This window comes from Lithobates pipiens, unplaced genomic scaffold (genome assembly GCF_037356315.1).
Source record: "Lithobates pipiens isolate NorthernLeopardFrog02 unplaced genomic scaffold, aLitPip1_a1.2 Scaffold_18, whole genome shotgun sequence".
Taxonomy (NCBI): Eukaryota; Metazoa; Chordata; class Amphibia; order Anura; family Ranidae; genus Lithobates; species Lithobates pipiens.
This window is the reverse complement of record NW_027507758.1, coordinates 266,983,637-267,001,147: the sequence shown is the minus strand read 5'-3', so window position 1 is coordinate 267,001,147 and position 17,511 is coordinate 266,983,637. Positions and strand designations below refer to the sequence as shown.

At 46.2% G+C, this 17,511-nt stretch overlaps 1 protein-coding gene across 2 annotated transcripts in view; it reads right to left on the bottom strand.

The window, feature by feature from the left end:
• Positions 1–17,511, bottom strand: part of ECHDC1 (ethylmalonyl-CoA decarboxylase 1) — a 52,303-nt gene that overhangs the window by 28,924 nt on the left and 5,868 nt on the right. The window contains exons 2-5 of one of the 2 annotated variants that reach the window (XM_077486932.1): positions 15,533–15,679; positions 8,524–8,598; positions 3,193–3,414; positions 1,078–1,220 (exon numbers count right to left, since the gene is read on the bottom strand). In XM_077486932.1, the coding sequence (XP_077343058.1) occupies positions 1,078–1,220; positions 3,193–3,412 (363 nt within the window). In that variant the 5' untranslated portion in view covers positions 3,413–3,414; positions 8,524–8,598; positions 15,533–15,679. The remainder of the gene's footprint in view (positions 1–1,077; positions 1,221–3,192; positions 3,415–8,523; positions 8,599–15,532; positions 15,680–17,511) is intronic. The other variant, XM_077486933.1, reaches the window with a different exon arrangement.

Genomic DNA, 17,511 nt, shown 5'->3' with positions numbered 1-17,511 from the left:
GTTTGTTCATTTTTGGTCCAGTTAATGGGCACAAATCGATAATCGGCTGTGATGTTTTTGACCCAAAACAATTTAAGAAAAAGCTTGGAAAACTCCTGTTGAATGGACGATACATTGAAAGATTCATGTGTTTCTTGTTTGTTAAAAACCAAACTGTTGGTACTGCGCACGTGTGCAAAAAATTTTTTTTTAACTCGGAAGATAAATGATTGTGTCAATGAATGATCAATATCTAAAATAAAGAGCATAGTACATACAGGAAACATACAACCATCAATATAGGCAGTCCCTGAGTTACAAACATCCAACTTACATACAACTCATACATACACCCCTTTCACACTGGGGCACGGGCAGCGTTAGCAGTGAATCGCAACTGGTTTTAGCTGTGCGGGTGGGAGCGGTAAGCTTTTAACCTCAAAGACGGGGTTAACAAGGGGTTAAAAGCACCCGAAAAGCTCTGCTGCCAAACCACTTTGCAAGCACTTCGGCAGCGCTTCCCATTGCTTTTAATGGCAGGGGCAGTTTAGGAGCAGTGTATACCCCGCTTCTGCACCACCCCAAAGACGCTGCTTGCAGGACTTTTTTTTTCCGTCCTGCCAGTGCACCTCCCCAATGCGAAAGCACTCGGGCTTTCACACTGGGGGACAGGGGAGGCAGCTTACAGGCGCTTTCCAGGCACCATTTTTAGCGCTAAAACACCTGTAAAGTGCCTTCAGTGTGAAAGGGGTCTTAGTGTTTGTAATCTAAAAAAAAAAAAAAAGAGAAGAGAGCTCCTGTTTCCTAATAACAGGTTAAATGGCACAGTGCATGTGCTGTGTAATCTGCCCCTTGTAAGCTGTAAAAATCCTGGCTGATCTTGCCAGTTCCTGTGTCCCCCTGTGTGGGCTGACCACGGTAATCAGGGCTGCTGAGCCCTGATCACCATGGTCAGTTGACATGCCTCCGTCGTCATCCACAGCTTTCCTCTCACTCCCCAACCCTCAGCTCCCAGGTCTGAGTGAGCTGTCTACAGAGCCCCCCCCCCCCACTGCTATTAGTAGTAAAGAAAAGTTTGAAAAATGGCAATTTACTTACCTGTGAATTGGTAATAGCTTTAACGGCATTTAAGTCTGAACCAGAACAGAATGTGTTCTCTGCACCATAAACAATAAGTCCTTTCCCTTCCTGCCAGTTCTCCAAGTCACTAACCCGTTCCATCAATTCTATCATCATTGTTCCTGCAACAAAAATTTAACATAGGTTCCAAAATCTAGGTATGTCAAGAAGAGCTTTGGAGGAAGACAATGCATAAACATCTGGTGAAAACAAGGCTATAGTGCACAGTACAACAATAATTATTTCTCTATTTAAAAATATTAGCCCTTGGAAAACCCTGGAAAATTGAGGTTACCCCTACAGCCCTGCCACGTTTATGGGGCCAGTAGTAGAGCCAAGAAATAACCTGAAACTTCTGCTCATCTTATCGGTGTTCCATATGTACAGTACTGTGCAAAATTTTTAAGCAGGTGTGAAAAAATTCTGTAAATTAGGAATGCTTTCAGACATAGAAGTGTTAATAGCTTATTTTTATCAATTAACAAAATGAAAAGTAAATGAACAGAAGAGAAATCAAAATCAATATTTGGCGTGACCACCCTTTGCCTTCAAAACAGCATCAATTCTTCAAGGTACACTTGCACACAGTTTTTGAAGGAACTCAGCAGGTAGGTTATTCCAAACATCTTGGAGAACTATCCACAGATCTTCTGTGGATGTAGGCTGCCTCAAATCCTTCTGTCTCTTCATGTAATCCCAGACAGACTTCATGATGTTGAGATTGGGGCTCTGTGGGGGCCAAACCATCACTTCCAGGACTCCCTATTCTTCTTTACACCTAGGATAGTTTTTAATTACATTGGCTGCATGCTTGGGGTTGTTGTCCTGCTGCAGAATACATTTGGGACCAATCACACGCCTCCCTGATAGTGTGGCATGATAGGTAAGTATCTGTATTCCTCAGCATTAAGGACACCCCTGATCCTGACCAAATCCTCAACTCCATTTGCAGAAATGCAACCCCGACTTGCAGTGAACCTTCACCAGTTCACTGTTGCCTGCAGACTCACTATTGTACTGCTCTTAAGCTCTTCTGTGTACAATTTGACTCATCAGTCCAGAGCACCTGCTCCCATTTTGCTGCACGCCAGTTACTATGTTTTCATGTCTAGGAAATGGAAACCAGGCCAAGGGACTTAACTATGCATGAAATCATAGGAACTGGGGTGCAGAAAAATGACAACAGGTGTTCTGGACTGATAGAGTTTCTTCAAAAACCGCGTGCAAGTATACCTAGAAGAATTAAAGAGTCAATATTGTTTAGAAGGCAAAGGTTGGTCACACCAAATATTGATTTGATTTGGAAACAACAAATGTGTACCGCTCCAGATGGCAATCCCACGATTACACCTACCCGCATGTCAGGAAAGAGTGCTGGCTCAGCATATACAGTCTATGAAAGTAAGGAGGTCTGGATGACCGCATACCGAAGCAATCACTTTTATTGGAATAAAATACAGTCCATATAGTAGACAAGAGGTACAGAAATCAGCTGTAACTGACGCGTTTCACACCCTCACAGGTGTCATGACTAAGCACCAGTGAGGGTGTGAAATCAACTACAGCTGATTTCTGTACCTCCGTCTACTGTATGGACTGTACTTTATTCCAATAAAAGGTGATTGCATTGGTGTGGAGGACTTGGCTCAATCAGGGAACGTAAGATACGTAAGAACGTAAGATACATTTATGCTTTACAAGCATATACTTGTGCATCATATAGCAACTGGATCTGGGAATTGTTTAGACCAGTGATGGCGATCCTTGGCACCCCAGATGTTTTGGAACTACATTTCCCATGATGGTCCACTACACTGCAGAGTGCATGAGGAGAGGATCATGGGAAATGTAGTTCCAAAACATCTGGGGTGCCAAGGTTCGCCATCACTGGTTTAGACTGTCATACAGGAGTTGTTCTTTTAATTAGTAATTATTCCGTAAATCTGGCCAGCAGAAACCATAGCCCAATTATGCGTTTTCATATTTCATAAAGAATTCTCCATCTATTCTCCTTGTGAAATGGATATGCAGACCCTGGCTGGTAAACCACATTAATGTGCATCCATCGTTCAAAATTTGTGAAGTCCCCCCTACCTGTAAATGCATTCATTCGAGCTGGATTATCAATGCACAATTCTGCAATTCCGTTTTCTCTTTTAACAAGTGTTACTGATCCTCCTGTAAATGGAGCTAGTTTATTTTTAATTTCTTCTTCATTAAAACCATGGCTGCTGTTATATAGAGACAGGGATCGGTGAAGATGCCATCTTGCTGCTGATCTGTTCAGCATGCATCTCCATATGGAAAGGGCCATGACTGCAAATAAATAGAAGATATTTAAAATATTAGGATTTGGAAGTTTTTGGCAAAATAAATGCAATTATAGGTTTACATTAGCATTCACAATGTGTTGTAGAGAAAACATGTAACATAAGCAAATATTGCAAGATTTAGTTATGCTGGAAGTTTGCCTATTTTGCTATAAAAGAAACATGAAAATGAAATGTGTACTGTGATTTGTTTGCAAAGAACGTCATAGTTCAAAATACAAGACATAACATAGATGCGCTGTGGGTGATCATAATATAGTCAAGGCTATGGAGAGGTTTATATACAATGGAGTGCATTTCGTAATAAAATGTGTGTCTGATATAAAATGTCATTCTGGTATGGATGTTATTAACCCACTAAACAAATATGGTAACCCTGTTACGCTGTCTAACAGTTGCGGTACCAGAGGTTTTTGTTGCACACCATTTGCCAATATATGTGGAAGCCGCACTGCCTCACCAAGGCCCCTCTGTATGTTGGAGCATACAGTGGTGTGAAAAAGTGTTTGCCCCCTTCCTCATTTCCTGTTCCTTTGCATGTTTGTCACACTTAAGTGTTTCGGAACATCAAACCAATTTAAACAATAGTCAAGGACAACACAAGTAAACACAAAATGCAATTTGTAAATGAAGGTGTTTATTATTAAAGGTGAAAAAAAATCCAAACCATCATGGCCCTGTGTGAAAAAGTGATTGCCCCCTAAACCTAATAACTGGTTGGGCCACCCTTAGCAGCAACAACTGCAACCAAGCGTTTGCGATAACGTGCAATGAGGCTTTTACAGCGTCCTGGAGGAATTTTGGCCCACTCATCTTTGCAGAATTGTCCTAATTCAGTTACATTAGAGGGTTTTCGAGCATGAACGGCCTTTTTAAGGTCATACCACAACATCTCAATAGGATTCAGGTCAGGACTTTGGCTAGGCCACTCCAAAGTCTTCATTTTGTTTTTCTTCAGCCATTCGGTGGTGGACTTGCTGGTGTGTTTAGGATCATTGTCCTGCTGCAGAACCCAAGTTCGTTTCAGCTTGAGTACACGAACAGATGGTCGGACATTCTCCTTCAGGATCTCTTGGTAGACAGCAGAATTCATAGTTCCTTTTATCACGGCAAGTCTTCCAGGTCCTGAAGCAGCAAAACAGCCCCAGACCATCACACTACCACCACCATATTTTACTGTTGGTATAATGTTCTTTTTATGAAATGCAGTGTTCCTTCTACGCCAGATATACTTGGACACACACCTTCCAAAGAGTTCCACTTTTGTCTCATCGGTTCACAGAATGTTGTCCCAAAAGTCTTGGGGATCATCAAGATGTGTTGTGGAGAAATTGAGACGAGCTTTGATGTTCTTTTTTCTCAGCAGTGGTTTTCTCCTTGGAACTCTGCCATGCAGGCCATTTTTGCCCAGTCTTTTCCTGATGGTGGAGGCATGAACGCTGACCTTAACTGAGGCAAGTGAGGCCTGCAGTTCCTTGGACGTTGTTGTGGGGTCTTTTGTGACCTTTTGGATGAGTCGTCGCTGCGCTCTTGGGGTAATTTTGGGCGGCCGGCCACCCCTGGGAAGGTTCACCACTGTTCCATGTCTTCGCCATTTGTGGATAATGGCTCTCACTGTGGTTATCTGGATTCCCAAAGCTTTGGAAATGGCTTTATAACCCTTTCCAGACTGATAGATCTCAATTACTTTCTTTCTCAATTGTTCCTGAATTTCTTTGGGTCTCGGCATGATGTGTAGCTTTTAAGGATCTTCTGGTGGACCTTACTGTGTCAAGCAGCTCCTATTTAAGTGATGCCTTGATTGTGAACAGGTGTGGCAATAATCAGGCCTGGGTGTGGCTAGAGAAATTGAACTCAGGTGTGGACAACCACAGTTATAGTATGTTTTAACAAGGGGGGCAATCACTTTTTCACACAGGGCCATGATGGTTTGGATTTTTTTTCACCTTTAATAATAAACACCTTCATTTACAAATTGCATTTTGTGTTTACTTGTGTTGTCCTTGACTATTGTTTAAATTGGTTTGATGTTCCGAAACACTTAAGTGTGACAAACATGCAAAGGAACAGGAAATGAGGAAGGGGGCAAACACTTTTTCACACCACTGTATATACTGTATAAAGCAATGGATAAATTAAATATATATATTTTTTTTAAATAAACAAACATTCCATACTTATCTGCTCTGTGAAATGGTTTTGCACAGAGCAGCCCCGATCCTCCTCTTCTGGGGTCCCTCACTGGCGCTGCTGACTCCTCCCCGATGACCAGTGCCCCCAATAACAAGCCGTTTGCTATGGGGGCACTGCTGTGTGCTCGTTCCCGAGACCCACTCTATGCATCCATAAGACAGTCGTGGCTTGGCCATGCCCCCATTCTCTTCTCAGTGACTTACTAGCTGTGTCTAAGCCAATGAGAGGGAGACCTGGGACAGCCAGCGCTCCCATGCACATCACCGGATGAAGAGTGGGCTCAGGGGAGTATTAGGGAGGCTGTGGGGGAAGCAGCACACACGTTTTTTTACTTTCATTCTGCTTCTGTTGAAGGATCATGGCCGAAAAAGGTCTGCCAACCGGCTCACAGTCAACTCTCTCCCCCTGCATCAGAATCCTCACATCTGACACACGTTCTGGGGTAAAATTCCTGATCCAAGCCAAACACCGTGGTCCCATCTGTCAGCCACAATGCCACTACTGTGTCCTCTAGTGAAATAAAGGCTGGTAGATGGAATCAACAGTCCTGGAAGTGGCAGATGCAGAATAACCATGTGGCAGCAGTAGGTCCTCAAGTGTGACATTCAGTGGTGCAGGCAGGATATGGATATCCTGACATTTTGAGGTATGGATAATATTTCTCATGGGACTGGAGAATATACTCTACCTTTGCATCAGGCAACTTGTTGCTTGATACATTAGCTACACATAAATATGAAAAAAAATTTTTTTTATGTACTTGGAGAATCTTTAAATGCATTGTACACTATCAAATGTTTTATTTGTTTTAAGTAAGTATTAGCACAGTTATATTCCCTGTGCCTGTTTGCCTTACCTTGTAATGATGGGCTGAAGTATGTTGGGTCATGGCTGACCGGTTCCTCAATGTCCCTGGTTTGCTGCAGCTAGCCTTTCCCTAATCATCAAAGGGACAAGACAACTTCATATCCTGGGTCACAGGGTCCAGTGCATGCATTGCCATCCACTGTAAATGATCAGCCTGTTTGTGGCTGGCAGATCTAATTAGATCCCACCTGCACCAGAACTAGCCTAAGGCCTGGTACACATGCCAAGTTTATTTTCATTCAACCCAGTGGGCTGAACAAAAATAAAACTGAGGAGCTTGCTGTACTATATAATGTTAGCACGGTGATCTCCCTGCTTTTCTATTGGGTTCTGACAGCACCAAAACACACCAACCAGCGCTTGCAGCCAAGTGCTGATTGGATGTCAATTGGCTGCTGGTTTTCCAGTATGCTCGTTCAATAGAAGCCAGTCGTGAGACCGGCTTCTGTCAGACAAGGACCTGTACACATAGGACGAATGTCATTCAGTCACTGGCGTATTATTTCACTAGCTTTTGTCAGTAATGCAGACATCCCAAAGCGGCCAAATGGAGTAATGCCGCCCAGGCTGCTCTGTCTGTGGCTGAGCAACAGTCAGATGCAGGTTTTTTTTTCAGCCAGAACTCGGCGGAACTCTGTTCCGCCACCTCTAGCGCTGATCACTTGGTCCTCTGCTCACTGCTGTCACTTATAAACAGAAAAGCCCAGCTTCTCTGTTTACAAGTCACAGTACTGCTCTCCCAGGGGCACAAAACCCTCCCTGCTCTGGGTATCATTCAGTGTGGTTCGGGTGCACAACCCCCTGGCTTCCTATTGGCTGTCGGTCCCGGGACACTGTGCCGCCTCCAGTTCGTGGAGAATGCCGCTTAGAGCTGTGTTCCTCTGCTCTTACAGGGATGGGTGTGCTGCTCTACGCCACACACACACACACACACACACACACACACACACACACACACACACACACACACTTAGCACCAATGCCCCCCTCTCCACACTGATCCCTATTGCCCCCTCTCTCCACACTGGTGCCCAACGCCCCCTCTCTCCACACTGGTGCCCAACGCCCCCTCTCTCCACACTGGTGCCCAACGCCCCCTCTCTCCACACTGGTGCCCAACGCCCCCTCTCTCCACACTGGTGCCCAACGCCCCCTCTCTCCACACTGGTGCCCAACGCCCCCTCTCTCCACACTGGTGCCCAACATCCCCTCTCTCCACACTGGTGCCCAACGCCCCCTCTCTCCACACTGGTCCCTAACGCCCCCTCTCTCCACACTGATCCCTAATGCCCCCTCTCTACACGCTGATCCCTAACGCCCCCTCTTTCCACATTGGTGCCTAACGCTCAATCTCCACACTGGTGACCAACACCCCCTCTTTCCACACTGGTCCCCAACGACCCCTCTGTCCACAATGATCCCTAACACCCAATCTGTCCACACTGATCCCTAACGCCCGATCTGTCCACACTGATCCCTAACGCCCAATCTGTCCACACTGATCCCTAACGCCCAATCTGTCCACACTGATCCCTAACGCCCAATCTGTCCACACTGGTCCCTAACGCCCAATCTGTCCACACTAGTCCCTAACATCCCCTCTCTCCACACTGATTGCTAACACCCCCTCTCTCCACACTGATACCCAATGCTCACTCTCTCCACACTGGTCCCTAACGCCCCCTCTGCCCACAATAATCCCTAACGAACCCTCTCTCCACACTGATCCCTAACATCCCCTCTTTCCACACTAATCCCTAACGCCCCCTCTGTCCACACTGACCCCCAATACCCCCTCTCTCCACACTGATCCCCAATGCTCCCTCTCTCCACACTGATCCCTAACGCCCCCTCTCTCCACACTGATCCCTATTTAAACTGGCACTGGTAAGGCTGCATTTAATTGGGGGGGGGGGGTTTGCAACGCTGACGCAGAGCGTCACCTCCCCGAAATGAGTTTGCCACCTCGCTGAAATTAGTTTTTGCAGGTAGGGATGTCTGGTAATATGAGGATCTAAGAAAGGATTTTGCTTACCTGTTTGAAATGGGTGCGCAGTATTCCCAAATACACCCACTGTAGAGTCCTTGCTGTTCCTTGCACGCAGAAATCCTAAATTGAAAAACCATTTAATAACAATAATGATAATAATGTGGCGAGTGAAGATTTAACAAGCTAAGTTGTCTAAGTTTGCCATAGTGTTGAACATGACCTGGATTGACACACTGGGTTATAACCCTGTTACCTATGTTGTCTTTTAAATGCATTTACTGCTTTAATAAGCAATAAATTAATTTAATTCCGCACTGCATGCGGAAGCTCTTTTGTGCTGTCTTCCTTGCTGGTCATTCATTGTCGGGAGATCACAAAGGGTCTGCGGATACAAGTTACAATAAGACAGAGTTCCTTCCTACAATCCACACACTAGGACGCAGGGTTTCCCCAGAAAGTGATACTGCTGAGCTGTGTGAGGTCTTGTAAGTGAAGTATATTACAGCACTCTGTGGGGGATTGAGGTATAAACAGGGCTCTTTTATGAATAAACTGTTCTATAAATAAAGCCATGGGGCAATAATCATTTCCTTTACTTTCTATCTTGGCCGAAGAGCATGGCCTGAAAAGGGTCACCTAGTTTTTCAGTTCAGGATAGAATAGGGAAGGGTTAAAACCCCGTCAGGTTATTTTGTGCACCCCCATTGGATAATTAACCCTCGGCTCTTGTTCTGTTGGTAACATATACATTTTGGATCTCTCTTTACTGTCCATTTTGTTGAAAATAATCACCAGGGATAACAGGATCTCTTTTGCGAGAAAGGTGAAGTAGGCCTTTACATTTGAGAAACCAACACTCCCAAAAGTGTCCATTGTCAGAATAGCAGAACGAATATCTCTACTTATGGTATAACTAAAGGCAAAAATATTTTCAAGTTTTGAACAGAATGGAGAGGAATTAGAACCCTTGTCAGTTTTTATTGCTGTTTGTCCCTTTGGGGGAATTCACCATCTCCATTTGTCCCATTTACCATTTACCAAAAAATCCCACATTTAAAAATCTTCCAATGGCGACACTAGTTCTGGTGACCCTGATGACAACCAGGGATCCCCCCCCCCCACTTCTTGTAGTTGTTATTATACAGGAAGTGAAATCTCCCCAATGGGACACAGATGGCAAAAATAAATCTGGCAGGTGTACAGTGGCTTATCATCCATGGGTGCAGGGTGTTCACTGCACACGGGCCTCCAAGGAGGGCCCACTGTGGCTTGACCTACCCTGTACCCACGGATGATACGTTCAGGGATGACTGGTGTAGCAGTGGGAGCCCATCTTTTCATCCAGAGGCGCTGCATTGAAGGGGGGGTGAGGCAGACAACTGTATTACTACTCCTGTGGCCGGACCGGTATGTCGATTTGTGCCCGCACATGCGCAGAAGGGAAGGGCACTCCAGCTGATTTCCCGATCAGCTGGACGGACGTCACCATAGCGCATGCGCACATCGTAGGAGGCTTTTTTTGATGGGAGATACCATTTTATGGGCACAATTGAAAGCTGTGCAAAGAGCAGAAGGACACCGTAGTTGGCAGATTGAGCGTCGCTCTTGCAGGGCGGGTTGTGGGTGTGTTGAAAGGCAGGTTTTGTTTGTGTTGCAACCCGCCCTTAGATACAGGCAAAACCCGCCGTTCAACACAGCCACAACCTGCCCTGCAACACAGGCAAAACCCAACCTTGAGCGCACTGTAAACCCACGCCGCAATAGAGAGGCACAATATGACAAATACAGTGTCCCTCCACTGTTTTCATAGCTTTCAACTGTGCCCATTAACCACTTGCCGACCAGCGCACGACGATGTACGTCGACAGAATGACACGGGCAGGCAAATGGGCGTACATGTATGCCCCTTTAAATTTGCCGCCCTGCCATCGGGAGCGCGGCGGCGGCGGCGTGCTCCCGCGCTGGTCGGGACCCCCGTGAGTCTGGTCGCGGGACCCGCGGACTCAATCGCCGCGGGCATACCCGCGATCGTCTCACGGAGCGGCCAAATGAAGAAATGCCGTTGTAAACAGCATTTCTCCATTCTGCCTAGCAACTAGTGACGCTGATCTCTGCTCCATGTGATTGGAGCAGAGATCAGTGTTCACTAAATGAAAGCCCAACCCCCCCCCCCACAGTTAGTAACACACCCCTAGGAACACTTAACCCCTACACTGCCACCCACTGGTTAACCCCTTCACTGCCAGTGTCATTTACACAGGAATCACTGCATTTATATAGCAGTGATTACTGTATAAATGACAATGGGCCCAAAAATGTGTCAAAAATGTCCGATGGGTCCCCCACAAGGTCGCAGTAACAATAAAAATCGCTGATCGCCACCATTACTAGTAAAAAAATAAAAATAAATTATTAATAAAAATGCTATAAAACTATCCCTATTTTGTAAACACTATAACTTTTGCGCAAACCAATCAATAATCGCTGATTGCGATTTTTTTTACCAAAAATATGTAGAAGAATACATATCGGCCTAAACTGAGGGAAAAAAATGTTTTTTTTATATATTTTTGGGGGATATTTATTATAACAAAAAGTAAAAAATAATGTGTTTTTTTCAAAATTGTCGCTCTATTTTTGTTTATAGCGCAAAAAAAAAAAAAAACGCAGGGGTGATCAAATACCACCAAAAGAAAGCTCTATTTGTGGGAAAAAAAGGACGTCAATTTTGTTTGGGAGCCACGTCGCACGACCGCGCAATTTTCAGTTAAAGCGACGCAGTGCCGAATCGCAAAAAGTGGTCTGGTCTTTGACCAGCAAATTGGTCCGGTCTGAAAGTGGTTAAATGGTATTTCCCATCGAAAAAAGCCTCCTACGATTTGGCGCATGCGCTATGGTGATGTCACACCAGCTGATCAGCAAATCAGCTGGAGTGCCCTTCCATTTTGTGCATGCGCGGGCACTTATTGACAAAGGGAACAAATCGACAGAACACCGTCATCTCTGGAGGAGGGATGCTGTAGGTGCCATGCAGCAACTGCTCAGCTATGTAAAGAAAGTGTCAGCAAAGGAAGACTTCCAGTGGCTTCTTCTGCTGGGCTCTGCAATAGATGAGGTCATCCTTCAGAGCCTGGAGTGAGCAGAGGAAATTTTCTTTTGCTTTAGGGAGAGCAACCACTGCACTGGCATCCCCGGCATCCCTCTAGATGAGAGAAATCAGCCCAGAAGAAAAGTGAGAGAAGGGAGGATTCTTCTACACAGAATGTAAGGAATGTAATCCCGCCTTGCCTCATGGGATTGCAGCAACGGGGTTTCTAGTATCCCCTCAGGTTTAAAATTTGCGGGAAGACTTCCCAATGGTCCTTGACCTCTGGAAAGGACAGGTGACACTGTATCTGTGAAGTTTAAGGGGATTGGCCTTTGGCCTTTGGCCTCTGGGAAGGTCAGGTGACCACTGTACCTATGAAGAGCACACACACTGCTCCAGGCCAATCTTCAGGTGCAATTGGATAACAGGTGCAGACCCCGGCTCACCACCATCCAATGCAAATAAAATGAAGAAATGGTCGCACTCTGAATATCCAAAAAACTTGCTTGATGTACATTTATTGTCACAAGTGGATCAGACAAACACAGGACAGGCAGTTGAAGTGTTTCACAAGCGATAGCTTTCTTGTACCTGGGCAGTTTAAGGGATTTTCTGTGTGGAATTTCAAATAAAGGAGGGGTCCAAGCCCCAGAGGTTCAGTCGCCTCAGTAGCAAACAATTCAACCAATGCCTCATACACACCATCAAACAATCCGGTGGAAAAGTCCGGCGGACTCAAGTCGGCAGCGGCGACAGAAGACCGGGCCACCGCCTGTAAAAGAGCTAGAAGAAGGCGCAGTGGACCGGCAAGAAGAACCGAAGAGGGGGACAAGACCCCCGAAGAGGAAGGCAAGACCCCCGAAGTCGGAAGAAGAGGGCGGCGGCAAAGAAGAAAGCCGGGCTCCTCCGCTAGTAAAAGAGCTAGCAGAAGATAGCGGAGGAGTCCGGTGAGAAGACCCCCGAAGACGGAAGACCCCCGGAGCTGTGCAATAAACTATTTTAACCCTTGTATGTTGTGTTTTTTTTTTACTTTTTTTCACAGGTGAATGGGTAGGGGTACATTGTACCCCATACTCACATAGGGTGGGGGGCCGGGATCCGAGGGCCCCCTTATTAAAGGGGGCTCACGGATTCCGATAAGCACCCCGCCCGCAGACCCCTACAACCAACGGCCAGGGTTGTCGGGAAGAGGCCCTTGTCCTCATCAACATGGGGACAAGGTGCTTTGGGGTGGGGGGGCCCCCCTTCCCCAAGGCACCCCCCATGTTTAGTGCCTGGTACGGCTCAGGAGGGGGGGCGCTCGCTCGTCCCCACCCCCTTTTCCTGGCCGGCCGGGTAGTGTGCTCGGATAAGGGTCTGATATGGACCTAGGGGGGAACCCTCACGCCGATTTTTTGGTGTAGGGATTCCCCTTTAACTCCATACCAGGTGACGGGCCCAGCGACGCCTCCTTCGCTGGCCCCGGCTACCTGGAGACGCGCTCAAAATGAGCAGACTTAACTCTGCGTGTGTGGGCGAGTCCGTTCATTTCAAAAGTACGGCGGATAGTCCGGCGGACTTAATACGTCGTATTAGTCCACCGCAAAAGTACCGTGAGTGGGCAGGTAGCTCGTTCGGACAGTCCGGCGGAAAGTCCGCCAGACTAAGTCCGCCGGATAGTCTGCTACGTGTGTACACGGCATAAGGCTGAAGAAGATGTCCCTTCTGAGACACCTAATCGAAAGAGCTGGAGAAGAAGCCCGGGAAGAACTGGATCTGAATATGCCTAGACCTAACTTGATCTGTGGGTCTAGTCACAGCCGAAGCTCCCGGAGCCCTCGTCGGCAGCTCTGCCTCCACTGCAACAGCCACCACAGACACAGCCACCGCTGTTGATGCTACACCCAGGGGCCCCATCAAAGCAGCTGAGGCTCTGGAAGTAGAAGTCTGGAGCCCAGCAGTGGATTTGGAGGAAGAGGATGCTCCACCCACGGAGGAAGTGCAGAGTCGGCCGTCAGCTCGAGTAACTTCCCTTCCAGCCAGGGGGGCAGCGAATAGGCAGGGCTACAGGAGCCAGCGTTTCTCCCCATCATTGTTTCTTCCCGTAGCACCAGGGGTCCCCCTCGGCCCAAGGGTAGCATGACTGGAAGCAGGGTGTGGGAGTACAACGCAAAAAGAAGGAGCCTAGCGAGAATAGCACCGCCTGGGTCACAAGGGGTGCTGGAAGAGAGAAAATCCCAGCTGGCGTGTCAAGCCCCACTGGGGGTTGGGCAACAACCCCAAGGAAATCCTTTCCGGGGGTCTGCACTTCAATGGATCAACAGGCGGGTGCTGCTGCTGTACCTGGCACTGTTGAGTTTGCTCTGCATTTAATTAAATTATTCTCCTCAGTTCTAGTCGGGACTGTTAGGGAATTGAATGCAGTTAGAGAGATTTCAGAGGTTAATTTACCTGGTCCTGTTTTGAACAATATTGCTCCTTTGCCTGCAGTCTCATCTGCTAGTGAATAAACTGTGGCCATGGTTTGGGCGCCATGGCAGTAATGCTAACTCTCAAGTTTTTTACTTGGCTAAATCACAGATTTCTTCTACAGCTGATATTATTCCTTTACAAAACACTAATGTTCCTGAAACATGTAGAAAGGAAGCATTGCCATCCATCTCGTCTCCTCTAGGTTTTAAATTTTTCCACGGGCATCACGGAGAAGATTTGGCGAGGGGAATTTTTGTATATATTATCATTTCTCCCCTCATCAAAAGAGTTTATTCAGAAGTCAGGTGGAAGAGATAATAAATCTGAAGAGGATAGAAGGCAGCCAATTAACAAAACATTTAACAATTGGTTGCAAGACTTTTTCATATTCGCTAGCGTCCTATGCGAAAGACATCCGGAGAAAAGTCTGAGAGTCTTTTTCAGCATTTGGACATCGTTTTGGAGGCTTACAAAAACTTTGGGAGTATGGCTTGGTTTATTTATGACGAATCATTTTGCCAAAAATTGGCAGTACACCTGTCATTACAATAGGAAACTAAGGATATTGGCCAGTGGCTGAATCTTTTTCTTCCCCAAACGCCAACAATTATCAGACAAGCCGCTCCCCCAAACCAAGCATCACACTCAAATTATAGAAAGGGGGTCAGTTTTAAGTTCAATGAAAACCATTGTAAATGGCCTAATACGTGCAAGTACAGGCACAAGTGCGCATTTTTTGCAGGTACTCACCCCATCTCCAAGTGTTTCAAGAAACTATCATTTTCAAACCAGTCGGCAGGTAAGGAATCCTTTTTCTAAAGGTGGAGTCGCCCATGAAACTACAGGTAATGGCCCATTGGCTCAAGGAATTCCCAGACACACAGACAGCACATCTGTTTAAAGGGTTTTTCTCAGGTTTTTCTTTACCAAGATTTGACAGGTCAGGGTGCAAGATGCATCACAATTTAAAATCAATAAATGGTTTAGAAGCTATAGTGGTGATCCATTTCCCCTTTAGGAATTGTTCCCAAAAAGGAACCAAACTCTTACAGGCTCATTCATCATTTGTCATTCCCTTTCGATGATATCCTAAATGACCAAACACAGGACCAGATTTTGTCTGTTTCTTATGCTTCCTTTGAGGACGCTTTGATCATTTTGAAGGAATTAGGTCCAGGAGCTCTGTTGACTAAGGCAGATGTTGCTTTCAGGCTACCTATAGACCCCGTGTCATTTAATTTGTTAGGCTTTTTCTTTCAGGGAAATTTTTATTTTGACAAATGCCCGCCAATAGGCTGTTCTTTATATTGTTTTTATTTTGAATCCTTTGCATCTTTCTTACAATGGGTAGTTTCACGGGTGGTGGGACTGCCTTCCCTGATCCATTACTTGAACAATTTTCTTTTCCTAGGTCCTCCTCATTCAAATAGCAGTAGAGATTTATTGCTAGCATTTTTTTCAGTTTGCGAAGCATTTGGGGTTCCTTTAGCACAGGAAAAACGGAGTTAGACTTACCAGTGACTCTCTTTCTAGGAGTCTTCCAGGACAGCCTCTGAGATATAGGGCTCCTCCCTGCGGGAAAGGAAACACATTCGCCCAAATGGTTAAAAAGGGCTCCTCCTGGCCTTCCCCTTCAGTTTCCACAAGAACCGCCAGAAGGCTCTGAAAGACATAACACATTGGCATAACATTAGCATATTCCTTTTGCATAAGCTATAAGACTCTGAATGGGAAACCAGGCTGTCCTGGAAGACTCCTAGAAAAAGGGTTACCGGTAAGTCTAACTCCAGTTTTCTCTTATCACCTTCCAGGACAGCCTCTGAGGTGATAAGCAATAAACTTACTCTGTTAGGGCGGGACGACTGCCTGGGAGGACCTTTTGCCCAAATGCCTGTTCTTTATCAGCAATCAAGTCCAATCAGTAATGCTTTGCGAACGTGGAGTAACTGGACCACGCCGCTGCTCTACAGATCTCCTCCGGAGTGGCACTGGCTTTTTCTGCCGCGTGATCCCGCAAAATTCACAAACAAAGATTCTGACTTCCTGAAGTCTTTGCTGATATCTAAATAAACTAAAGGGCTACACCTGACGTCTACTAAACTGAACTCTTCTTCCTCGTCGACTTCTCAGGAGGAGTAAAATGTTGGCAGGATAATGTCCTGAGTTCTATGAAAAGTAGAAGAAACTTTGGGGAGGAAACTAGGATCTGTCTTGAGCACAACTCTATCCTTCAAAATCAACAAAAATGTCTCTCTAAATCGAGAGCACCTGCAACTCACTCACTCTTCTGGCTGAGGTGATTGCAGTTAAAAAAAGCTGTCTTTAGAACCACCCACGTAATATCAGATTTTTCCAGAGGTTTGAAGGGCCTCTTTGTAAGTGCGCCAAGTACCAAGGATAGATCCCAGGAGGGACAGGCTCTGACCTTCACTGGCCTGGACCTGGAGAGAGCCTTGAGCCCCGTACACACTATCAGATTGTCTGCTGAGTTTTTCCTTCAGATTTACCAAAACCATGTAGTAGAAGGGCCTGCCTGATTGCATACACATTGAAACTCCTAAGGTTTGACCTCATATTATATGGTTTTGGTAAATCTGAAGGAAAAACTCAGCAGACAATCTGATAGTGTGTACGGGGCTTTAAAGAAATCCCTACAAAAAGATCCTGCTGCAGGGAGATCTGAAGAAAAACACTCAAGGAGGCAGCCTGTACCTTCAGGTTGCTAATAGAAAGACCTAATTCCACTCCTGCCTGGAAAAAGTCCAACACTGCTGGAATTCCTGGTTCTTCTTGCCCCTGTTCGCTAACCAGGAATTTAACCTCTTCCAGACCTTGGTGTAGTTACTGGTTTAGGGCATTCTAAGAGGGTCTTGATGACTCTTTCATGGTGGTCGTTGCAATGTTTTCTGTCACACCGTGTTTGCTCAGTGGTCTTACAAGCGCACTTTTTGGGGGAAAAAAAAAGGAAATCCTTTTCTCTGAAGTTCATTGATGGACACAGCTCCATTAATCTTGACCGTAGGGTTATTACGCCACTTTCAGGAGAGGATTAGGCAGAACATGCAATACATGTGAAAAACAACAGAACTGTACAATTTTGCCCAGGGGGAGATCCCTCTGGTAATAACCCCTCAGCTCAGTTTTTTCTGCTTAGTGAAGGAGAAGGACCTAGGATCCCTGCCGGGACCATCAGTCCGGGGGATTTTTTTACACAAGAATTTAAGATCCTGTGATCTTCTATCAACAGCCGGCTGGGTGACAGGCCAGATAATATAGATCCTTGTACTCTCCCCAGTCTGGCCATCAAGCGTGTGCAGACCCTAGCTACGTGCTCCTCAGGCTCCAGGGGGGGGGCGGTGAGCGCAATGCTCCGAGGTACACATAGGACCAGGCTACGAATGTCTTTGTCACAGTGTGCTGTGGCCAGCAGCCACCCCGTACTGCTCGGGTGTGGGTCTGTGATGGGATGCCTCCAGCTCGTCCAGATGGTAAGT